Source organism: Nerophis lumbriciformis, linkage group LG04, assembly GCF_033978685.3.
Source record: "Nerophis lumbriciformis linkage group LG04, RoL_Nlum_v2.1, whole genome shotgun sequence".
In the NCBI taxonomy this organism is placed as follows: Eukaryota; Metazoa; Chordata; class Actinopteri; order Syngnathiformes; family Syngnathidae; genus Nerophis; species Nerophis lumbriciformis.
This window is the reverse complement of record NC_084551.2, coordinates 34,853,892-34,880,994: the sequence shown is the minus strand read 5'-3', so window position 1 is coordinate 34,880,994 and position 27,103 is coordinate 34,853,892. Positions and strand designations below refer to the sequence as shown.

Here is a 27,103-nt window from a genome sequence, read left to right as displayed (position 1 = left end):
ACCTGTCCCAGCCCCTTTGCTCATCAACGTACACATTGAGCTGTTCACTGATGGTATAACAACCCGCTCCACCTTGCACATCGCCATGAGGTAACGGAGCATGTGCGCTCAAAATAAATTGCGTGATCAATCTACGTTTGTACATGGCTAATGCAGTACATTGTTGTATTGAGTTAACACGTTAACTTTGACAGCGCTATAAGGAAAAAAAAAATGCGTGCGTTTCTTGAAAAAATATCACACGCCCCTCTCCTTCATGGAGGGGGGTGGGTTGGCACAGGTTCGGTGGCCACGGATGAAGCGCTGCCTGTCCAAAGTCGGGACCCGGGGTGGACCGCTCGTCTGTGCATCGGTTGGGGACGTCTCCACTCGGGATGGTCTCCTGCTGGCCCCACTATGGACTGTACTCTCACTATTATGTTAGATCCACTATGGACTGGACTCTCACAATATCATGCTAGATCCACTCGACGTCCATTGCACCGGTCGCCCAGGGGGGGCGTCCCCACATCTGCGGTCCCCTCCAAGGTTTCTCATTGTCCCATTGGGTTGAGTTTTTCCTTGCCCCGATGTGGGATCTGAGCCGAGGATGTCGTTGTGGCTTGTGCAGCCCTTTAAGACACTCGTGATTTAGGACTATATAAATAAACATTGATTGATTGATTGATTTTGACAGATTTTTGAGTGCCGTGTGTAATGTTCTTTATTTTCAATGGAACATTTAAAGGCCTACTGAAATGCGATTTTCTTATTTAAACGGGGATAGCAGGTCCATTCTATGTGTCATACTTGATCATTTCGCGATATTGCCATATTTTTGCTGAAAGGATTTAGTAGAGAACATCGACGATAAAGTTCGCAACTTTTGGTCGCTGATAAAAAAGCCTTGCCTGTACCGGAAGTAGCAGACGATATGCGCGTGACGTCACAGGTTGTGGAGCTCCTCACATCTGCACATTGTTTACAATCATGGCCACCAGCAGCGAGAGCGATTCGGACCGAGAAAGCGACGATTTCCCCATTAATTTGAGCGAGGATGAAAGATTTGTGAATGAGGAAAGTGAGAGTGAAGGACTAGAGGGCAGTGGGAGCGATTCAGATAGGGAAGATGCTGTGAGAGGCGGGTGGGACCTGATATTCAGCTGGGAATGACTAAAACAGTAAATAAACACAAGACATATATATACTCTATTAGCCACAACACAACCAGGCTTATATTTAATATGCCACAAAATTAATCCCGCATAACAAACACCTCCCCCTTCCCGTCCATATAACCCGCCAATACAACTCAAACACCTGCACAACACACTCAATTCCACAGCCCAAAGTACCGTTCACCTCCCCAAAGTTCATACAGCACATATATTTCCCCAAAGTTACGTACGTGACATGCACGTAGCGGCACGCACGTACGGGCAAGCGATCAAATGTTTGGAAGCCGCAGCTGCATGCGTACTCACGGTACCGCGTCTGCGTATCCAACTCAAAGTCCTCCTGGTAAGAGTCTCTGTTGTCCCGGTTCTCCACAGGCCAATGGTAAAGCTTGACTGTCATCTTTCGGGAATGTAAACAATGAAACACCGGCTGTGTTTGTGTTACTGCAGTCGGCCGCAATACACCGCTTCCCACCTACAGCTTTCTTCTTTGCTGTCTCCATTGTTCATTGAACAAATTGCAAAAGATTCACCAACACAGATGTCCAGAATACTGTGGAATTTTGCGATGAAAAGAGACGACTTAATAGCTGGCCACCATGCTGTCCCAAAATGTCCTCTACAATCCGTGACGTCATGCGCAGGCGTCGTCATACCGAAACGTTTTCAGCAGGATATTTCGGCGCAAAATTTAAAATTGCACTTTAGTAAGCTAACCCGGCCGTATTGGCATGTGTTGCAATGTTAAGATTTCATCATTGATATATAAACTATCAGACTGCGTGGTCGGTAGTAGTGGGTTTCAGTAGGCCTTTAAAGTTTTGGTGTTGTTTACTGGCCTCATATTGCAGTCTACACGTATCTCTTATGTGTGACTGGTCACACTTATCATTACACCATGTACCAAATAAAATTGCTTTGAGGTCAGCAAGCACAACCAGAATTATTCCGTACATTAGGCACACCGGGTTGTAAGGCACACTGTGGATTTTTGAGAAAACGAAAGGATTTTAAGTGCGCCTTATAGTCCGAAAAATACGGTACATAAAAAAATGTACGGCTATTATATGTGATTAGTATCTACCAATGGATGATCGGTATCTACAGCATAAAACCCTGATTGGAACATAGTGTACTAGTTGAACTGTTAAGTTATTCTTGCTTTGTTAGTTTATTGCAAATAGTTTACACATTCAGTGTTTCCCACAGGACAGGCATCTATTTGTGGTGGTGTGGTCGGCGGGGGGGGGGGGGGGTCGGGGCGTTGGGGGCGGCAGCGGCGATGACCAAGAAGAACGCGGAGTTGGAATATAATTACAACATTTTATGTACATATTTATATACAGATTTGAACAATTAGTGATTCACTGAAATATATTTATTAATTGTGGTTCTTACAAAAAATATATCTTATAAAATATAAAAGCTAAAATGTCTCTTAAAGCTCTGCCCCTTTAATTAGTGAATACTAAATAAATAATTTAACTTTAGCCTACTACTACAACCATATTATTTACCAGCAACATGAAGTGAAACAGAGGCAGAGGTGTCCTGCCACAGTCAGTCAACCTCCTCCTCCTCCTCCTGCTGAACAGGTCGCACCTGTGGTCCGGACTGTAGGCCTACCTCCTCTCCAAGTCCAGCCCTTTTCGGTCGTTGAAAATATTTTTCTATACTCATCTGTGTGAAGGAGTGAACATCCAACATTAGAATTTATTACTAACGAGCAGAAGCGCTCTATGTACAGTGCCGTCTAACCAGCAGCTCAACACATGCAGGGTTCAACGTTAAGGTTTTTTTCTACTTGCCCGACTTCTCAAATCTACTTGCCCCAATATTTTTACTTGTCCTGCCTAGGTTTTTTTCTGGCTGTGTAGTGCTCATGGCTTATATCTTACTAGAATCCTTCCCGTTGACTATTTACAACACTACACAGTATTTATTATTATTATTATTATTATCTATAATTACATTTAAATGGCATTGCATACATGTAAAATTAAATGCTATTTCACATTATTTGAACAGTAGCAGTTACACCCATCTGAACAGGTCATCCACCTGTTTAAAGCCCAATCACAGTTGAAATCTTGAAATGAAGGGCCTTTAATAAAACATTAACCTGGACAACATTTTAACAGCTGGTTGGCTCAGATTTTATTATTTTCATTGCATTCACATGCTGCAGTGGACAGTGGACAATTTAGCTTCAGTCCATGTGTGTTTATTGACAACAGGGTTATAACCTGGACACGTTAGCTCGTCGGTATGAAAACAGGTGACCGAGTCAAACAGCGGCGGTGTTAATGAAGCAGCGTCAGGCGAAACCGTCAGTGAAACGCTCGGTGAAATCGCGGATTAACATTAAATATATGACGAGCCGCGAGCGATGCAGCTATAACCTATCTACCTATAACACCTGTAAAAATGAAGCAATGCTACCACGCTAGCAAGCGTTAGCTAGCCGGCTATGAGCCACCAAGCTGCTAACTATCGCCAAAAGGCACCATTTAAGTTTTTTTCCCCATGGCATCCTGGATCAAGGCTTTCAGCAGCTTTTGGACGTTTGAGGTAGAAACGTAGGAAGCGCCATCATTATGAAAAGTAGTCGGCGAGTATTTTGGTCCCGTCCGTCCGTCCCTCTTCTTCTTCTTCTTCTGGCCCACCAGGTGAATTAAGTGCTATTGGCGGAGTTACAATGCATACCGCCACCTACTGCACCGGAGGTGTAACTACAAGCAACATTCACAGACAGTCCCATTGCTTTTATGAGCGGTCGAGCGAGTCAAAAGCCGAAAAATCCATTTGTGGCGGACATAATTCTTTCGTGGCGGGCCGCCACAAATAAATGAATGTGTGGGAAACACTGACATTGTAATAAAGTGCTAAATATTGTTGAGTGCATGTCCCCCTTTTAATTTGTAATATAAATATTTTCTACATTTTAGTAACCCACTATTGCTAGAATATGATGACTAATAGAACAAGACTAAAGCTAGTCTTCTGTTGCAGGTTGCGGCTCCATGAGGGGAAAGTCATTAAAGATCGGCGCCATCACTTGCGAACGTACCCAAACTGTTTTGTGGCCAAAGAGCTCATTGATTGGCTGATCGAGCACAAAGAGGCCTCAGAGAGAGAGACGGCCATCAAGATCATGCAGAAGCTTCTTGACCAGAGCATCATCCATCACGGTGAGCTTGTTTCAGACATGTTTTTTTCTGTGTTGTCTCTCCCTCAGTTGTCCTCTCTTACTTTCTTTCTTGACATTTTCCAGGAAGAGCTCGTTGCCCCTGCAGAAGTATTTCTTTATGCATCTTAGCCAATTTGGCTCCAACTCACTCCCTGATCCCTTTTGAGAAGTTTGGAGGCAGGGAGAGACAGCAGGCTGTGCTTTTGCAAACAATCCAAAATCCCCTAAAAATCTAATGAGATATCTTTGTTGGCAAAAAAGCACCACCTAATCGTTTTTGCTGCACACTCCAAACTTGTCTAAGCTGGGCAGGCACTTTAAAATTGTATGGTAAGAAACTGCGAACATTGAATGTATTGAGACCCTCTCTTTAGTAGGTAATAGTCCACCCAGAATCTTTAGTTCTAAAGCTGTCTAAAATAATGAGAGGTGACTAGAATTAAAGATTAACAATTTATTCTATACAAAATAATACCGTATTGTCCGCTATGTTTTTCCAACACTCTGAACCATGCGGCTTATGAATCGGTGCAAGGCAAGGCAAGGCAACTTTATTTGTATAACGCTTTTCATACACAAGGCAGACTCAAAGTGCTTCACAGACAACAAAGTGAAAGGAAAGAAAATAAAAGCAAAATTAAAATGCAGACAATAAAAATAAAAACAGTGCGGACCTTAAAAGTTAAAAGATTAAAAGATTTAGCTGAAAGCTAAGGTGAACATAACAGTTTTCAGTCTAGTTTTAAAAGTAGTCAGAGTTGGGGAAAGTCTGACATCTTCAGGAAGTTTATTCCAGCTATTTGTTGCATAGTGACTGAATGATGCTCTCCCTTGATTTGAGTTTACTCTGGGAACCACTAACAGATTGGTCTCAAAAGATCTTAGTGATCTAGAGCAGTGATTTTCAACCTTTTTTGAGCCAAGGCACATTTTTTGTGTTGACAAAATGTGGAGGCACACCACCAGCAGAAATCATTAAACAACGAAACTCAGTTGACAGAAAAAAGTCGTTGTCGCAATTGTTGGATATGACTTTAAACCATAACCAAGCATGCATCACTATAGCTCTTGTCTCAAAGTAGGTGTACTGTCACCACCTGTCACATCACCCCCTGACTTATTTGGAGATTTTTGCTGTTTTCCTGTGTGTAGTGTTTTAGTTCTTGTCTTGCGCTCCAATTTTGGTGGCTTTTTCTCTTTTTTTGGTATTTTCCTGTAGCAGTTTCATGTCTTCCTTTGAGCGATATTTCCCGCATCTACTTTGTTTTAGCAATCAAGGATATTTTAGTTGTTTTCATCCTTCTTTGCGTGGACATTGTTGATTGTCTTGTCATGTACGGATGTACATTGTGGACGCCATCTTTGCTCCACAGTAAGTCTTTGCTGTCGTCCAGCATTCTGTTTTTGTTTACTTTGTAGCCAGTTCAGTTTTAGTCTCGTTCTGCATAGCTTTCCCTAAGCTTCAATGCCCTTTCTTAGGGGCATTCACCTTTTGTTTATTTTTGGTTTAAGCATTAGAAACCTTTTTACCTGCACTCTGCCTCCCGCTGTTTCCGACATCTACAAAGCAATTAGCTACCTGCTGCCACCTACTGATATGAAAGAGTATTACAGGGTTACTCTGGTGAGCTCTAGACAGCACCGACACTCAACAACAACACATCATTTGCAGACTATAATTACTGGTTTGCAAAAAAAATTTTTTTCCTCAAATAGGTGACATTAGATAATCTCCCACGGCACACCAGACTGTATCTCACGGCACACTTGTGTGCCGCGGCACAGTGGTTGAAAATCACTGATCTAGAGGGCTTATATAGTGGGAGCATATCAGTGATATACTTGGGCCCTAGACCATGTAGTGATTTATATGTGAGCAGGAGGATTTTGAAATCAATTATCTGATGTACAGGGAGCCAATGTAAGGATTTAAGAATTGGTGTAATGTGCTCACATTTTTTGGTCTTTGCGGCTAATTTATGGATGTTTCTTCGCCATAAATTAGCCATAAATTTGCGGCTAATATATGGATGTTTCTTCGCTAAAGGCCATAATGTTTTGTATTCAACAAATAGTTGTCATATTACACCGACAGAGACACTGAAAACATGTGTTATTGTTTGTGCTATGGTGCCATCTTTTGGACAAGATCGCTCACTACAAGTGTACGCATTGACAATATACTTCCCGTTTCGTGCCGGAAGTATGTTCGTCCATTACTTTTCTGCTCGATAGGATTCTTCATTCATCAGTCCAAGCAACGTTTGCAAGTTTTACAATATAACTAAAACAATTCATACTTACTAAACTGTCCCATGTGTGATGTGTAGGAGTGTTTTTTCACTGATATTTGTACGTGCTATCGTAACGTAATCAAGCTAGGGTTGTTAGCAATAGTGAATATGCTAAAACCTTTACAAGTGTCTGTGTTATTATTAACTTACAATGGCATTCTTGGTAACCGCGGAGTTATTGAGTCTGTTTATCTGATTGAGACTGAAGCAATCGATCCTGTCTAATATTTTTACACTTAATTTTTATTAACTGATTTTTTTACACTGAACTTTAAAACACTGAATTTTTTTCAATGAAATTGTCAGCGTAATTTGATGTAAAGAAATTTAGTTCACAAAATTCAAACGCTAAAAAATTCAGTTACATAAATTTAGTGTAAAAAAGACACAAAATAACGTCCATACTATAGGACATCACCACCTCATTTACATAATTAATTGCAATGGATGCTGTAGGAGAGAAATAATCACGGTAGTGCAAGAGATAAAAAGTGAGTTAAAAAAATGATATGTATAATCAGAACTGAAAATGAACTTTCTTCTGTTGATTTTTAGTTTGTTTTCTTTGTTTTAAATATGCATTGTTAAATGCTAAAGTATCAAAAGACTTTCATGAACAAACTGAATAATGCCTGGCTCATTAACATAAACGATGGGATTGGACGTTCCAGTGATTTATTTTTGACATTTACATCTCACTCAAACCAAGGCAGAAACAGTTGCAGCTTTGCACATGCCCAGTCTCATTAGTGCTCTGACTGCAGCTGGGACTGCTGCGAGAGGCTCCTGTCAACCTGACAGGGCTCACCGCAATATTCCCTGGAAAAATGGATTTTAAATGCAAAACAAATACGATTTTGATCAGTTTCCTGAAAAAGATTGTGTTATCGTTTCGGAAGTTCCACCATAGCTGCATTTCTTCAATTGTTTTGTGTGTCTGTTACATATAATTCACATTTTTTAAGGTTGGAGCTAAACTGTATGTTTTGTTTGTGCTCATGTGTTGCCAGTTTGTGATGAGCACCAGGAGTTCAAAGACATGAAGTTGTTCTACCGCTTCCGGAAAGACGACGGCACCTTTCCGCTGGACAACGAGGCCAAAGTGTTCATGAGGGGGCAAAGGATCTATGAGAAGTATGTCGCTAAAGCAGCGTTTATGTACATAGCATTACATTGTGGGCCTTTACAGTACATCGTACATTACATTACATTGTGTAGCCTTATGTGGTACATTACATTACATTGTGTACGTAGTGTATTACATTAGATTGTGTAGCTTTACTTGGTGTATTACATTGCGTAGCCTTCCATGGTGCATTGCATTACATTGTGTAGCCTATGTGGTACATTACATGGTGTAGCTTTATCTGGTGCATTACATTACATTGTGTAGCTTTACATGGTGCATTACATTGTGTAGCTTTATGTGGTGCATTGCATTACTTTGTGTAGCTTTAAGTGGTGCATTACATTATGTTGTGTAGCTTTAAGTTGTGCATTACATGGTGCAGCTTTACGTGGTGTATTACATTACAATGTGTAGCCTACAGTTTCCTGTTGTTTCTCTGAGGACACATGATGGCCTCTGCAATCTAACGCACCAGAAACCATGAATGCTTCAAACATATATCTGCTGCTAAATCAGACATTAGCTTGTTTTAAAATGAATTATTGTAAAAGCTTTTCAGTTTGGGGGAAATTAGAGATTATTGGAAGTTCAATTAAGAGTATTTGTCCAATAATGGCGGGCTGGAACAACACTAATGGCACTGCTTATGTTTGTCCTCAGCTGTTGATTTTTTCTAGGGCTGCAACTAACGATTAATTTGATAATCGATTAATCTGTCGATTATTACTTCGATTAATAATCGGATAAAAGAGACAAAGTACATTTCTATCCTTTCCAGTATTTTATTGGAAAAAAAATACTGGCGCCATGTTCTTTCAACTTGCCAAATAAAACAAGGAAAATGTTACAAAAATGCACACTTTTGACACCCCTGCTATAGATAATAAAAAATTAAATCTGATAAATGTATCGATAAAAAGCGTTTATCATAACTCTTTCTCTCTCTCTCTGTCTCTGCCCCTCCCTCACCAATGCTGCTGCACGCACAATTTGATGTGTTTTTAACCCCTTCTTAACCCTGAACGTATATTGAAAATACAAGCAACCCTAACTCAAAATGCCGGACATTTGAGGCATTTAAGAAACACCGCCCGACAGCACCGCAAAAGAGGACATGTCCGGCATTTTGAGTATTGTTTACACAACGTGCAGTACGCTACTTAATATGTCCGTGTGGAAACTCGTTCGGTACACTTCCGCATCGAAACGAAACCCCCGTACCGAAACGGTTCGATACAAATACACGTACCGTTACACCCCTATTAACACCTCAGCTGTTTGTAAATGTTGCAGTTTATAAATAAAGGTTAAAAAAATAAAAATAATAAAAACGTAGCCTCTGCCCATGCGCATAGCATAGATACAACGAATTGATGACTAAATTAATCGCCAACTATTTTTATAATCGATTTTCCATCCATCCATCCATTTGCTACCGCTTATTCCCTTTGGGGTCGCGGAGGGCGCTGGAGCCTATCTCAGCTACAATCGGGCGGAAGGCGGGGTACACCCTGGACAAGTCGCCAGCCCTAATTTTTTCCTAGAATGGTTTACTTTCTCCACCTCTCTCTTGGCTGGTTTATCAACTCCTTTCATTAGGCGTACTGAAATGCATATACACTACACATTTACCGTTTTGTACCTCTATGAACACTCAGCTCTAAACACACGTCCTGGTTTTCATGTGTTTCTAGACACCACACAGACTAAGAATACACACAGACTGTCCTCATAGTTGCGAAAGAGTCCCAGGCCGGACATCTGTTGTCTCTGCTCTCAAATCATCAGCTTTATGTAATTCTGTATGCGTAGGACAAACGTACAGACACACTATCTTTGTTCGTGCTGTTTCAGTCGTACTCTTTTTACCTGCACTTTACATCATAAGGATGACTGAATTATCCTTGCTTTGCATTGACTTGAGGCGACCCGCCACATTATAAATCTAAATGAATATATGGGAAACACTGAAACAGATACTGTTAGTTTAATTTGGTACACATGCAAATGTGCACCCAGATGGAGTCCAGTGTGTTATTTGCAGAGACTTAATAATGCACACTGCATATTCAGGTCACAGCCATTTGCTTTGTTAGCCATACGGTGTATACGTCTTACACAACCCTGGAGGTGCTGTGACTGAAACCACTTTGCTTGAGCTAACATGTGCTGTTGACTTAAACCAAGCTGGATGACACTGTGCACACACACAGTCAGCTTTCATGGAACATTGCATCCTCAATTTGTACCTGCATTATCGGGCCGAGAGGCTCTATCACTTCAAGTGGTAATCCATCTCAATATGACGTTCAACAAGTTGTGTGTCTTCAGTGCATCACCACTGGGATTAAACGGAACAACAGAGTTTTGCCATTAATGAACCCCTCTGAGAGGATGCTGCAGGCAGACAGTAGCCCTAATAATACAACCCATACCTTTTTTCTCCACTGCTTTCTACACTCTTCCTTTTAATTTTCTCAAGAGAGAACAAAATCACTTAAAACAAAACAAAAATCATGGTCAGATAGTAGGGGTGTGTAACTGTAGCACGCTACGATTAGATCCAATTCAGATTCCTGGTGTGAGGATGCGATTCAGAATTGAATCTCGATTCAACACGGTTCTCGATTCAAACCGATTTTCGGGATGTATTATTTGGTATAAGAATTATACTGAAACTTTTATTTTATTTCTTTTCTTATACTGAAACTTTCAAAACAGGTTACATGTTACAAGTGCAACTTTTGGTTGCATGGAGATGGCTTAAAAATGAAAAAAAAAAAATTCTTAAAAAAATATATATTATTATAATTTTTTTTTTCTTCTATTTTTTAAAATCATTAATCAATTTAGAATAGTAGTAGTAGTAGTAGTAGTAGTCATTTTATTTCAGACACAGGGGGATCCATATCACAGAAAAAAACATGCAAATACAATTTAAAAAAAATACAAGCAGAAATAAAATTTTAAAAAAACTTGCATAAAAAATAAAATTAAAAAACACTCCACAATATTTAATAATAAATACGAATCGCGATTCTGCGTTTAAAATGCAGGCCAAAGTGGCCCAAATCAGATTTTTTCGAAACTCGATTTTTTTCAAGCTGACTGTTTGGTTTACAAGTAAAATGTGATCTTTAACAGACTCTGGTATAAACGTACACAGGCCCCAATGTGGCCCCAACGTGGCCTCGACGTCACTTGCATGCGCAGTTCAATAAAGTGTAAACGAAGGAAGTTGACCGTCAAAATGAGCTACCTCTTTTAGATTAAGAGTTGACTTTTCACTGGCGCTACAAGAAAGTGATTTAAAAAAAATTATATATATATATATATACTTTTAAACCTAAATTGGCGTTTGGAAACTTAAAGGGGAACATTATCACCAGACCTATGTTAGCGTCAATATACAGGTAAAAGCCAGTAAATTAGAATATTTTGAAAAACTTGATTTATTTCAGTAATTGCATTCAAAAGGTGTAACTTGTACATTATATTTATTCATTGCACACAGACTGATGCATTCAAATGTTTATTTCATTTAATTTTGATGATTTGAAGTGGCAACAAATGAAAATCCAAAATTCCTTGTGTCACAAAATTAGAATATTACTTAAGGCTAATACAAAAAAGGGATTTTTAGAAATGTTGGCCAACTGAAAAGTATGAAAATGAAAAATATGAGCATGTACAATACTCAATACTTGGTTGGAGCTCCTTTTGCCTCAATTACTGCGTTAATGCGGCGTGGCATGTAGTCGATGAGTTTCTGGCACTGCTCAGGTGTTATGAGAGCCCAGGTTGCTCTGATAGTGGCCTTCAACTCTTCTGCGTTTTTGGGTCTGGCATTCTGCATCTTCCTTTTCACAATACCCCACAGATTTTCTATGGGGCTAAGGTCAGGGGAGTTGGCGGGCCAATTTAGAACAGAAATACCATGGTCCGTAAACCAGGCACGGGTAGATTTTGCGCTGTGTGCAGGCACCAAGTCCTGTTGGAACTTGAAATCTCCATCTCCATAGAGCAGGTCAGCAGCAGGAAGCATGAAGTGCTCTAAAACTTGCTGGTAGACGGCTGCGTTGACCCTGGATCGCAGGAAACAGAGTGGACCGACACCAGCAGATGACATGGCACCCCAAACCATCACCCAACCATGCAAATTTTGCATTTCCTTTGGAAATCGAGGTCCCAGAGTCTGGAGGAAGACAGGAGAGGCACAGGATCCACGTTGCCTGAAGTCTAGTGTAAAGTTTCCACCATCAGTGATGGTTTGGGGTGCCATGTCATCTGCTGGTGTCGGTCCACTCTGTTTCCTGAGATCCAGGGTCAACGCAGCCGTCTACCAGCAAGTTTTAGAGCACTTCATGCTTCCTGCTGCTGACCTGCTCTATGGAGATGGAGATTTCAAGTTCCAACAGGACTTGGCGCCTGCACACAGCGCAAAATCTACCTGTGCCTGGTTTACGGACCATGGTATTTCTGTTCTAAATTGGCCCGCCAACTCCCCTGACCTTAGCCCCATAGAAAATCTGTGGGGTATTGTGAAAAGGAAGATGCAGAATGCCAGACCCAAAAACGCAGAAGAGTTGAAGGCCACTATCAGAGCAACCTGGGCTCTCATAACACCTGAGCAGTGCCAGAAACTCATCGACTCCATGCCACGCCGCATTAACGCAGTAATTGAGGCAAAAGGAGCTCCAACCAAGTATTGAGTATTGTACATGCTCATATTTTTCATTTTCATACTTTTCAGTTGGCCAACATTTCTAAAAATCCCTTTTTTGTATTAGCCTTAAGTAATATTCTAATTTTGTGACACACGGAATTTTGGATTTTCATTTGTTGCCACTTCAAATCATCAAAATTAAATGAAATAAACATTTGAATGCATCAGTCTGTGTGCAATGAATAAATATAATGTACAAGTTACACCTTTTGAATGCAATTACTGAAATAAATCAAGTTTTTCAAAATATTCTAATTTACTGGCTTTTACCTGTATACCTTGATGTTGCAGAAAAAAGACCATATATTTTTTTAACCGATATCCGAACTCTAAATGGGTGAATTTTGGCGAATTAATCGCCTTTCTATTATTCGCTCTCGGAGCGATGACGTCACAACGTGGCGTCACATCGGGAAGCAATCCGCCATTTTCTCAAACACCGAGTCAAATCAGCTCTGTTATTTTCCGTTTTTTCGACTGTTTTCCGTACCTTAGAGACATCATGCCTTGTCGGTGTGTTGTCGGAGGGTGTAACAACACGAACAAGGATGGATTCAAGTTGCACCAGTGGCCCAAAGATGCGAAAGTGGCAAGAAATTGGACGTTTGTTCCGCACACTTTACCGACGAAAGCTATGCTACGACAGAGATGGGAAGAATGTGTGGATATCCTGCGACACTCAAAGCAGATGCATTTCCAACGATAAAGTCAAAGAAATCTGCCGCCAGACCCCCATTAAATCTGCCGGAGTGTGTGAGCAATTCAGGGACAAAGGACCTCGGTAGCACGGCAAGCAATGGCGGCAGTTTGTTCCCGCAGACGAGCGAGCTAAACCCCCTATCGACCCTAGCTTCCCTGGCCTGCTGACATCAACTCCAAAACTGGACAGATCAGCTTTCAGGAAAAGAGCGCGGATGAGGGTATGTCTACAGAATATATTAATTGATGAAAATTGGGCTGTCTGCACTCTCAAAGTGCATGTTGTTGCCAAATGTATTTCATGTGCTGTAAACCTAGTTCATAGTTGTTAGTTTCCTTTAATGCCAAACAAACACATACCAATTGTTGGTTAGAAGGCGATCGCCGAAATCGTCCTCGCTTTCTCCCGTGTCGCTGGCTGTCGTGTCGTTTTTGTCGGTTTCGCTTGCATACGGTTCAAACCGATATGGCACAATAGTTTCAGTTTCTTCTTCAATTTCGTTTTCGCTACCTGCCTCCACACTACAACCATCCGTTTCAATACATGCGTAATCTGTTGAATCGCTTAAGCCGCTGAAATCCGAGTCTGAATCCGAGCTAATGTCGCTATAGTTTGCTGTTCTTTCCGCCATGTTTGTTTGTGTTGGCTTCACTATGTGACGTCACAGGAAAATGGACGGGTGTTTATAACGATGGTTAAAATCAGGCACTTTGAAGCTTTTTTTAGGGATATTGCGTGATGGGTAAAATTTTGAAAAAAACTTCGAAAAATATAATAAGCCACTGGGAACTGATTTTTAATGGTTTTAACCATTCTGAAATTGTGATAATGTTCCCCTTTAAGGTATCGTTTTTTGATGCAGCAGCAGCGTAAATCAATAAACATCGCTGGTAGCTTCTTTCCGACAAAGCGGCTCATTCCGACAGAACGCCGAATTCTGTAAATGAGGAAGGCCTGAGAAAACATGGATGCCACAGATCAGCGTGTCAGTGGGTTTGTGCTGGGGCTGTTGTGTGAAGGAAGTAGGTAGATGATGAAAAACAATTACACAAATGACGTAGCTCGACCAAATATGACGTAAAAGTCGCAAACTGGTCGCACTTCTGTTTATACTGCAGTCACATTTGAAAAGATCACATTTGAAAAGATCACATTCCAATCACGTGAAATGCTTAGTTTGAAACACTTTGGAGCGTTTAGACTGGTAACACATATTGTGTCACTTGAGGGCAAACAAATCAGATTAGGTGTGCCGTGTAAACGGGCCCAGAGTGCATTCTTACATGCAACATCATTATCTGCCAGTGCCATGTACATGATGACCTATATACGCTCAAAGGGCAACTGTACTTTCTTTCTTTGTTCACCATTATTATGAAAGACATGACAACAGTGGGATTTCATTTTCAATGCTTTCTAAATATTAAACAAACGTAAATAAAAGTCCGCTGACAGCGGACCTAATGGAAGCTCCATTATTCCGCCCATAAAATCCAATAAATAACCATTCAAAAAGCGCTAACAATAGTCAATTTACATTTCGTGACTTGAATGTTAACCAAGTATTATTGATTTTGTTATTATAAGCGCTAACGCAGACAAACTATTTAGAGCAGCGACGTGATCACTTCTGTGTGTGCCTATGTTTACATCATCGAGTGATCAGCTGTTTCCTCGCTCCCTTGCTCCCTGTAAGTTTAATGTAGATCATGGGTGTCAAAGTCTGGCCCGCGGGCCAAATTTGTAACACCTCATTCACCGCTAATTCTCATACTTGCCAACCCTCCCGGGAGACTCCCATATTTCAGTGCCCCTCCCGAAAATCGTCATGTCCCCTTTTCGTCCAGTCCAACGAGTGCTGGCCCAGTCACATAATATGTGCGGCCTTGTCACGCACACACAAGTGAATGCAACGCATACTTGATCATCAGCGATACAGGTTACACTGAGGGTGGCTGTATAAACAACTTTAACACTGTTAGAAATATACGCCACACTGTAAATCCCCACCAAACAAGAATGACAAACACATTTCAGGAGAACATCCGTACCGTAACACAACATAAACACAACAGAACAAATACCCAGAACCTTTGCAGCACTAACTCTTCCGGGACGCTACAAGGTGTGTGTGTGTGTGTGTGGGGGGGGGGGGTGTATTTTGTAGCGTCCCGGAAGAGTTAGTGCTGCAAAGGGTTCTGGGTATTTGTTCTGTTATGTTTATGTTGTGTTACGGTGCGGATGTTCTCCCAAAATGTGTTTGTCATTCTTGTTTGGTGTGGGTTCACAGTGTGGCATATATTTCTAACAGTGTTAAAGTTGTTTATACGGCCACTCTGAGTGTAAACTGTATCGCTGTTGATGAAGTATGCGTTGCATTCACGTGTGTGCGTACAGAAGCCGCTCATATCTTGTGACTGGGCTGGCACGTTGTTAGAAGGGATGAAAAGCGGACGTTAAAAGCAGTGCCTGTAAGGCACGCCCTCAAGACTGTAGAATACGAGATATAATGACTGATGAACACCTTCGTTCGATAATGAAGGTTGCCTCAGCTCAAAGCCTGAGCCCCGACATTAATGAAATAGCATCCAAGAAAAGATGGCAGGTATCTGGCTTGGGCACATCAGATTAGATCAGTGTGTTGCAAATTCAGCAGTTTAAAATCCTGAATGGTTGATTTATTCATTATTTTATTTTCAAATTTATTAGCATGTGGAAAAAGTTAATGTTGATATTTACCTCAGAAGGCTGCAAAAAGAAAAGAGACATTCAATTTTTATTTAAATTGTATTTGATATGCCATTGATATTTTTTTATTATTATTATTATTATTTGAAACTCGATTTTGCCTGTCACTATAAAGTTATATAAGCCTTGCTTGTTCAATATTTAATGCAAAACTTGTTTGGGTCACTATTAAAAGGTTAATTTGTTCAACCTTGGCCCGCGGCTTTGTTCAGTTTTAAATTTTGGCCCACTCTGTATTTGAGTTTGACACCCCTGGTGTAGATCATAAATCATGCCTCTCACCCAGGCCCGGCCCTAACCAATCTGGCGCCCTAGGCAAGATTTTAGGTGGCGCCCCCCCACATCGGCAGTGAAGTGTATATACTCACAAGAAACTGAATAGCTTTGTCTTTGACCTTTTTTTTTTTACATACAACTATACCTAATATATAAAGGGGTGGAAAAGTGACTATTACCTGCAGGGCAAACATTAGCTAACCAGAAGGCAATAACAATGTAAACAAAAAACACCGGCTTAAAAGATCTAATACAAATGTCCCTGAGGAATGTAAGGTGGGAGTACTGTAATTACCTAACGTTACATTATTATTTTCCATAACAATTTAGCCCCCTCCACAATATTAACCCGACGTTAAAACAGAACTAGCTATTTATTGATTAGCAATTGCCGAATCATGTAACATTGGCTTAATGTTAAAAAGCCAGCTACTATCACATTCTGTAACAGACAAATAATGTAATGTAGGCTAACGTTACCTACCTGCTACCTCTGTCTTTTCTCGTTTCTCCTCCTCTTCTTTTCTCTTTTTTCTTCCCTGGGCACCTGACAGTTTTGGCCGTTTTGACATCTTGTGTTGATTTTTTGATGTGGTGACGTCCAAAAAGAGTCATGATACCGGAAGGGAGGGGGCGCACCGTGCGGGGGGAGGGGGGGTGGGGGGGCGTAATGTTGTAACAAATAATATTTCTAATAAATAGGCTTTACTTTGCATTTTAATTAACGTGGGATTATTTTTTGTATTTAGAAATTATAGTACCAACTTTTTTTTTTTTTTTTTTTTTTTCTCCAACATTTGTGGCACTGGCGTGGCGCCCCCTGATGGACGGCGCCCTTAGCATTTGCCTATACGGCCTATGCCACGGGCCGGCCCTGCTCTCACCTGAAAAGTAGATGGCTGAGAATATAATCCAACAAATTGGGATACTTTGACAGCCATTTAGGACCTGGAACTGGCAAGAATGACACGAAAAGCACTTGTTTCCATCACCCCCCCACTCCGTTTATTCGCGAGGATTATGATACATTCTTCATCTAAATGGGAATATATGAACATCCTAGCAGTCGGCAACCTAATGACAGCAGACTTTGTGCAGTAAGTGATGTTTGTTGACTCTCATAAAGTCTGCAGTGAGTAAAAATCAGCGATGAAGAAAAAAAAAATCCAACAGTGTGATGCGTTTTTGAAATTAATGCGCTTATCTTAAAATGATCAAAATACCTAAATGTTATTATAAATGTGCCTGTAACATATATACTTACATCATTTATATAAAACCCTAATGGAGGTGTTTGAATGTTTTTTATGGGCCTAATAGGCATAATTGAATGTCTCCCATAGGCTCTATTGTAAGCAAACTTTTGATTGCATTTATTTAATAATTAGAACGCATTTAAAAAAAATCCATTCGTTGTCATGTCTTTCATAATGATTGTGAACGATAGGCAAAATTTCCCAAAAAGTGCAGTTCCGCTTTAAATTGCCACTATCTGATCATGTGACTCAGGACTAGGGTTGTCCTGATACCAATAATTTGGTTACCGTACCAAAATGCATATCAATACTTTTCGATACATTTCAAAATATAGGGAACTACAAAAAAATTTCAATACTGGCTTGTTTTTAACAGAACATATTATAATACATTAAACAAATGTTTCCTATTGCAGTCAAAGAACAATTTTAGAAGGTTAAAATATAAATCAAAAGGCATTAAACTTGTTGCACTCAAAGAACAATTTACAATTTTCCATATTACATATAATCTGTCATAATCAAAGATTAAGTTAGAATATAATAAAAAGCTTTATTGACATAAAATGCGTCATGATTTATGGTTGCCCCTCCTGCTTTAAGAAAAATACAATTATTAGTAAATACTAAAAGCAAAACGATGGATGAATGTACACAGATAAGACATGTAGCAGGCAAAACACACATCGTTAAAGATAAAACACATTTTTGGAATTTGTCACAAAATTCAGTCATTTCACTTGCATTAGTTGACGCTAATTGGGCGGTCTTAACTCTGCAAATATTTGCCTTTAAGCCAAGCAGCTGTGTGTGCGTCTATGTGCACAACAGAGGAGCTGGTTAACTTATGAGAGTAGTGTATGTGTGTTTGTGAGAATGGCAACGTGTTTTAAAGCAACACTTGCAGCGCAGCGCCTCCCTGTTTAAAGCGTCACCTTTATCATTAGTTTTGAAGCCCAAATACCTCCACGTTGCGCTTCACGCACCCACTTTATTAACCAGTATAAATGCCGTTTTTTTTGCAATTCTTCCTCTCCACGATGTTATTGCTTGTATGCTCTTTGTGTGTGCGTTTTGATGTACTCAACATCATGCGCCTGGGCTCTGTAGTCACCGCTGCATAGCAGCATTAAACGGTACCGGTATTTTTCAAAGCTGGTATAGTACCGTTTTCGATCAATGATTCAATCAAAGTTTACTTACAAACTCCGTTTCCATATGAGTTGGGAAATTGTGTTAGATGTAAATATAAACGGAATACAATGATTTGCAAATCATTTTCAACCCATATTCTAAAAGATAAGATATTTAATGTTCAAACTCATAAACTTTATTTTTTTTTTGCAAATAATAATCAACTTAGAATTTCATGGCTGCAACACGTGCCAAAGTAGTTGGGAAAGGGCATGTTCACCACTGTGTTACATCCCCTTTTCTTTTAACAACACTCAATAAACAATTGGGAACTGAGGAAACTAATTGTTGAAGCTTTGAAAGTGGAATTCTTTCCCATTCTTGTTTTATGTAGATCTTCAGTCGTTCAACAGTCCGGGGTCTCCGCTGTCGTATTTTACGCTTCATAATGCGCCACACATTTTCGATGGGAGACAGGTCTGGACTGCAGGCGGACCAGGAAAGTACCCGCACTCTTTTTTTATGAAGCCACGCTGTTGTAACACGTGCTGAATGTGGCTTGGCATTGTCTTGCTGAAATAAGCAGGGGCGTCCATGAAAAAGACGGCGCTTAGATGGCAGCATATGTTGTTCCAAAACCTGTATGTACCTTTCAGCATTAATGGTGCCTTCACAGATGTGTAAGTTACCCATGCTTTGGGCACTAATGCACCCCCATACCATCACAGATGCTGGCTTTTGAACTTTGCGTTGATAACAATCTGGATGGTTCGCTTCCCCTTTGGTCCGGATGACATGATGTCGAATATTTCCAAAAACAATTGGAAATGTGGACTCATCAGACCACAGAACACTTTTCCACTTTGCATGAGTCCATCTTAGAGGATATCGGGCCCAGAGAAGCCGGCGGCGTTTCTGGATGTTGTTGATAAATGGCTTTCACTTTGCATAGTAGAGCTTTAACTTGCACTTACAGATATAGCGACAAACTGTATTTAGTGACAGTGGTTTTCTGAAGTGTTCCTGAGCCCATGTGGTGATATCCTTGAGAGATTGATGTCGGTTTTTGATACAGTGCGGTCTGAGGGATCGAAGGTCACGGTCATTCAATGTTGGTTTCTGGTCATGCCGCTTACGTGGAGTGATTTCTCCAGTTTCTCTGAACCTTTTGATGATATTATGGACCGTAGATGTTGAAATCCCTAAATTTCTTGCAATTGCACTTTGAGAAACGTTGTTCTTAAACTGTTTGACTATTTGCTCACGCAGTTGTGGACGAAGGGGTGTACCTCGCCCCATTCTTTCCTGTGAAAGACTGAGCATTTTTTGGGAAGCTGTTTTTATACCCAATCATGGCACCCACCTGTTCCCAATTAGCCTGCACACCTGTGGGATGTTCCAAATAAGTGTTTGATGAGCATTCCTCATTTTTATCAGTATTTATTGCCACCTTTCCCAACTTCTTTTTCACGTGTTGCTGGCATCAAATTCTAAAGTTAATGATTATTTGCAAAAAAAAGAAGGTTTATCAGTTTGAACATCAAATATGTTGTCTTTGTAGCATATTCAACTGAATATGGGTTGAAAATGATTTGCAAATCATTGTATTCCGTTTATATTTATATCTAGCACAATTGCCCAACTCATATGGAAACGGGGTTTGTACATAAATACAATTTCATTAAAGGAATTTCATTTAAAAAAAAATGTTTTACTTGAATGCACGTCATTTATTTGCTCAAAACTTGGTAATAGTTTTATCTGAAGTCCTGTCAGTGTGTATTTTGACAGGAAATGTGCCAGTGAGCACACCAGTAGAAGTCTCCTCACTCATGTTTTTACTAACATATGCATTGAACTGATCATTGACGTGTTACAACCCACACTGCCTCTCAAGTAACCATCCTCGGTTAAGGTGAAGGAGCATGGGGTCAAAATAAATTGTGTGATCAATCTTTGTATACACATAATGTGATCTTTTTTTTTTAGATTAATCACATGACTTAATTTTTGACAACCGTAATGTAAATATATATTTTTGAACACATTTTAGATATTTAATCTTGCTCAATTTTTGCACGTTTGTCTTGCATGGTGGAAATAGGTGTGGCTACTGTAAGTGTTACATCATCAACAGAAAACAACCATTTAAAATGCATACATACTGTAAATGAAAATAATTAATCAGTTACCACTGTTCCTAAACTTTTATCCATCAATATTTTCATTGACGTTATTCTCTCTGCTTTCACATCCTAATTTGACTGATGGTTAGCTGTAACATGTGTCAGATAAATGATAATGATAAATGGATTGTACTTTTATAGCGCTTTTCTACCTTCAAGGTACTCAAAGCGCTTTGACACTACTTCCACATTTACCCATTCACACACACATTCACACACTGATGGAGGGAGCTGCCATGCAAGGCGCTAACCAGCACCCATCAGGAGCAAGGGTGAAGTGTCTTGCTCAGGACACAACGGACATGACGAGGTTGGTACTAGGTGGGGATTGAACCAGGGACACTCGGGTCGCGCACGGCCATTCTTCCACTGCGCCACACCGTCCCTGATAAACGGCTTGCAGTTGCTTCTGATTTAGGCATGTCAGTCAACAGTGACAGTTCTAGTGTGTGATCAATGGCCTGCCAAGATACTCCCAGGTTTACTGCACTTTACTGACATGTTGAGACATGAACCCTTTCAAAGGTGGGTATCCGTACCAGCACGGTGTGTCTGCATGGGACATTGTCTCACCTAGTTGGCCACTGGAGTTAACTGACATTTGTGCAGGGTTGAGACAGTGACAGCAGTCAGCAGTTCTGCTTTCTGCATGTGTGTACTTGTCAGTTGTTATTGTTAGTTTGTGTGTAGCTTTTGTTGCTGTGCATTTTTCACACATTACTTTGGCAACATGCTATCACATTTATTGCTGATTCAAGGAAACGCACACACACACACACACACACACACAAACACACACACACACACACACACACACACACACACAAGCACAAACACACATTCTTGTATTTCTTACCTACTTGGGACCTCCGAAAAATGCCTACCTCTTTAGGACCACCCTTTCTAGATATATAAAGATTTGTATTTACAACATTAATAATATGTACATACTATGCAAATATAAAAAAGGTAAGCTTTTAGTATTTGTTGTATTATTTTTTGTTTGTAATTGTTTTTTAATCTTCATTATTTATTTTCAATTTATTACAGCATGTCATGTACATTTTTTTATTTTTATTTTTTAATTAATTTTGGCCAAAGGGGACGCATTTGAATTTCTTACACACCCTTGTTATTACATATGTTGGCCAGAGGGGGAGCACTTCAAATTTTTACACACACTTGTTATTTCATATGTTGACCAGAGGGGGAGCACTTTTTTTTTTTTTTTTTTTTTTTTTTTTTTTTTTTTTTTTTTTTTTTTTTTTTTTTTTTTTTTTTTTTATGTCCTGTCCAGCTTCTCAGGCAAATCATATAGTTGATGTAGATGCCCATGACGGCTGTTCAGATTTACTTTACAAAAGAGAAGTGTAGGATACTTCTCTTGTTGCCTTATTTGTATTTGACTTTATTAAATGTATTTATATTATCATTTAGTGCAGCCGGGCCGGAGCAGGAGGGGATAGAAAGAGAAAAAAAAAAGAAGACAGAGGGGGAAATTGTGGGGACAAGAGGGGGATTAGACAGAGAGACAAAAACAACAACAGCAAACAACAACAACAACAACAATAGAGCAACATCAGCAAATATGACATGTACAAATATGATGGTAAAAGTAATAGCAAATAAGCAGTTAGCGAAAAATAAAAAATAATACAGAAATGACAATGAGCATTATTACACTACAAATGGATCAATACAAATACCAATAGAAATAGCGCTATTGATAATGAACAATACCAATAATTTACCTTTATTATCAAAAATACAGTTGTTTAAATGCAACAATACATATACGTAATGATAACTTGAGATACGAAAGAATGCAGAAAAATGGAGGGGGAGAAAGAGAAGCAACCTACATTAACCTTGTAGATTGTTATAGTCACAATAGGTTAAGCTTTGTCAGTGTGCCATGTGTTACACCCAGTTTACCCTAGGGCAACAACGTTAATATATGTTTGATGAAACGTGATTATGTGCATGAGTGTAAGTATGCATATGTACTTGTATATGTACAGAATGTGTATATGTGTTTGTACAATGAATGTATATGTACAGAATGTGTATATGTGTTTGTACAGTGAATGTATATGTACAGTATGTGTATGTGTATGTTTGTATATTGAATGTGCGTGTGGATGTACGAACATTAGGTAGGTAAATATGTACTGTATTTGTGTATGTATGTGGGAGCGTAGGTACCTATGTACGTATGTGAGCACATGTGAATTTGCATGTACAATACATTCGACTCCCAGAGTGCGTGGGAGCCAGAGCACGGCCCCATCACCCCCGAGAGCCCAACCCACAAACAGGAGGCGTGGTGCCCAGGGAACCAGGGACCACCGCCCCCACGCAGCCAAGCCGGCCAGCGACAGGAACCCCAGAGCCCGACCCACCGTACCGCCCACAAGGGCCAGCAGCAGGCCGCAGACAGACGCACCCGGCAGAGGACAGGGCACGAGAAAAGCAGGGGACAGCCAGACCCCAAGCCAGCGAGAGACTACACCCCACACGGGCAGAAAGGCGAGACGCCCCGCCCGAGGGACCCAGAGACTCCCCGCAACCGGACGGGAAGACCGCCCCCGCCCCACCGGCAACCGGGCCCCCACGAGCCCACCCCCCACCCCCGGAGAGCGCGGCGAGGCCAGCCCCCGGCCACCCCACCCAAACCGGCCGCCGCAGGACCACCCAGGCACAGGGCCACGGGAACCACCCACCCCACCCGCAGGGACCCCAACGATGGAGATGGAACAACCAGCAACCGCCCCGCCGAGCCCCCCCCCCTGAGGGAGGGGAAAAATTAAAAAATAATATTAATAAAATATATTTAAAAAATAAATAAATAAATAAATAAATTAATTAATTAATTTAAAAAAAAAAAAAAGAATTAAAAGAAGATCACAGACATGCTGACAAACAAGGTCACTACCCCAGCAACTGGCCGACTCGCAGCACCTCGGAATACCTTGCAGCACCAAGCTACCACAATAGACGCAGGGACTAGGCCCAACAGGCCCCAACCAAGACGGGCACCCGGAAGGGATGGACAGCGGGACCCAGGAGCTCCAGACACGCAGTTCGGATGCAGTAGCCTGAGGCGTCGACCCCCGTCTGACAGGCAGGCCCAGAGCGTACCCCCAGAAATATACATACATACATACATACACACATACACATACACATACACACATACACACATACACGTATACATACCCACACATACACATATATACATATACATACACATATGTACACATACACATATATAAACATACATACATACACACACATATACATACATATACACAGTTCGTCAGCCCCGACAGCCATCACGCGCACGCGCTGCCACCAGTCACAACATCAGCCACACCCCTGCACCAGACCCAGCAGCCACGGGCGCCCACACCACAAACAAACGGCAGCAGAAACAGCAGCCGCAATAACCCCAGACAGCCAGCACCAGCCAATCAAATCAAAGCGATCAAAGAAAAACTGCGAACAGCAACCACACGCCACCAGGGCCATGGAGACCAGCCAGCGCCAGCCCGCCGGTCAGCCCGAACGCCAACACGCAAACAAGAGACACCAACAACCCCCCCAACCAAAAGGCCCCCCACCCCAACCCAAACCCGCACAAACACACCACCGCCCAAACAACCGGGACACAGCATCCAGACCAGACACGGGGGCTGCGCCGCCACCACACCAAGTCACCAACAGAGACCCCACAGCGCAAGGTCGGGCCACACGGGCACGGACCCCATCCAACAGGAAGTGAGACCCGCGCGACGCCACACACAAATAAATAATAAGATTTAAAAAAAAAAATGAAATAAAATAAAATAAAAAAAATAAAATAAAAAATAAAATTTAAAAAATAAAATAAAATAAAAATGAGTAATAATAAAAATAAAAATAATAAATACATTAAAAATAAAAAATATATATATAACAATAATAAAGGGGGAGCACTTTTAAAACCAGCACAAAGTCAATTTGAAAAATCCCTCCCTTTTTGGACCACCCTAATTTTGATAGATTTCACCACCTGGGGTGCAAATGAGACATTCTCTATTAGATGCAATGGTTTTCCTTATTGGGACCATGATTTATGTCCTAACTATGGACGGTACGTTTCCTTGACACACACACACACACACACACACACACACACACACTGACCCACTTGCAGTAGTGTAGAGCTGCACCTAATTTCCTTTTACAGCTTCAACAAAAAGCCATAATATGATAAATATATCCGTGTGCTGTTGGTTTGGTTTATTCTTTATTTAAAATAAGGACAGCACATATTGATGATAATACAGTATATATTGTATATAAATATGTCAGGTTTTAGCCTAAGGCTGGTTTCCGTCTGTAGTCCCAAGAGAGGTTGGTGTATACATGGAAAATCAATTAACAATAACATTAACTATAAACCACAGAGATTACACTTTTAAAGGGGAGCTCAAAGGCTAGGTAGTCGCGTTAAAAATAAAAATAAAATGAAAAAAATAAAACGAGAAATGTATCTGCATTGTATTGCACATATTTGCAGAAAATGTCAAGATCAGAGCTGTACGCTTAGCTTTTCCACCAGTAGCACCGGTGCTACTAATTTGAAAAAATTACTAGCACAGATGATATTTAGGAGCAATATGGAATGTCTTAAATATCACAATTTCATTATTAACACCCAAACAATGTACGGATGTGCATTCATACATATAAACCATCATAAGGCTTACTGCAACACTCAATTAAATGCCGAGAACATCCCTAAACTAACACTAGAGCTAGGTGCATGATGGACTACAACATATTCACTTGCTCTAACCGAAGTATAAAATAAAATTATGCGCAGTGCGTACACTTGTATTAAAATTATTGTATGTATTTAACAGGAAATAATGAAAAGGGAACATGAACATGTATTTGACGCTCAAATCCTAACATTAAGAATTAGGGATGTCCGATAAAGGCTAATTTGGACAACCAGGTATGGTGAAGATAAGGTCCTTTGTTAAAATATTAATAAAATAAAATAAGATAAATAAATTAAAAACATTTTCTTGAATAAAAAAGAAAGTAAAACAATATAAAAACAGTTACATAGAAACTAGTAATTAATGAAAATGAGTAAAATTAACTGTTAAAGGTTAGTACTATTGTGGACCAGCAGCACGCACAATCATGTGTGCTTACGGACTGTATCCCTTGCAGACTGTATTGATATATATTGATATATAATGTAGGAACCAGAATATTAATAACAGAAAGAAACAACCCTTTTGTGTGAATGAGTGTGAATGGGGTAGGGAGTTTTTTTGGGTTGGTGCACTAATTGTAAGTGTATCTTGTGTTTTTTGTGTTGATTTAATAAAAAAAACAAAAACAAAAATAAATAAAACGATACCGATAATTAAAAAAACGATACCGATAATTTCCGATATTACATTTTAACGCATTTATCGGACATCTCTATGAAGAATGTAATGAGAAATGCTATAGTACAGCGTTACATTATTTACATACACAAATTTTTATCGATGAAATTTGGAGTGCATAAATTGGAGAAATCATATTTTAACAATTACGTTCAATAACATTGTAACTATTTTCTGTTCCATCATTAAAATGTAATGTGTACATTTTACCATGTACTATTTATTTAGACCAGTGACTCAAGCTGTGGTAGCGGTACACAGGCTCCATCTAAAGAGTCACTTGATGAAAGTACAGGGTTTTATTTTCCGATATTCAAACACTGTGTTGCTGTTCTAACTGTGTACATATGTTACAGTGGCCAAAAATATGGAATATAATTGTTAAATAAAACCTCTGCCTTGTTTTTAATTAATACTTATGTCAGCTGATCACAGCATCATGCTCTACGACAAAAGCAGTTTGTTTTGAAGTCAGTATTGATTTTTGGTAAAGAAAGCGGTGTTGCTTCTGCTCTACCGTCTTTGATAGTATCAGTAATTCAGTACAATATGGGTCATTTCCAAATATTAACTTTGGCCTACTTACTGTCGCGTAGACGTCCCGATGGTTAGTCTGCAGACTGCACTTCAAGTTGGTTCTATTTTTACTGGAGAAAATGAGCCAGGGGGTTCACAAGATGTTTTGTTGTATACTGCGGGAAATGTGAAGTGTGTCTTCCCTTGTCTTTCTTTCTGGTGAAAAAGAGATATTGTACTAATGTCTTGTATGGAGTCTTGCTTTACCGGGTGAAAAATCGAAATTGTACTTTTGTTTTCATTCGTTATCGTCCTAATTTCGTTAAAGGAAAATGGGT

At 40.2% G+C, this 27,103-nt stretch overlaps 1 protein-coding gene across 1 annotated transcript in view; it reads left to right on the top strand.

The window, feature by feature from the left end:
* The window catches only part of deptor (DEP domain containing MTOR-interacting protein), a 100,234-nt gene that overhangs the window by 18,676 nt on the left and 54,455 nt on the right, over positions 1-27,103 (top strand). The window contains exons 3-4 of the mRNA XM_061953474.1: positions 4,170-4,348; positions 7,652-7,775. Of these exons, the coding sequence (XP_061809458.1) occupies positions 4,170-4,348; positions 7,652-7,775 (303 nt within the window). The remainder of the gene's footprint in view (positions 1-4,169; positions 4,349-7,651; positions 7,776-27,103) is intronic.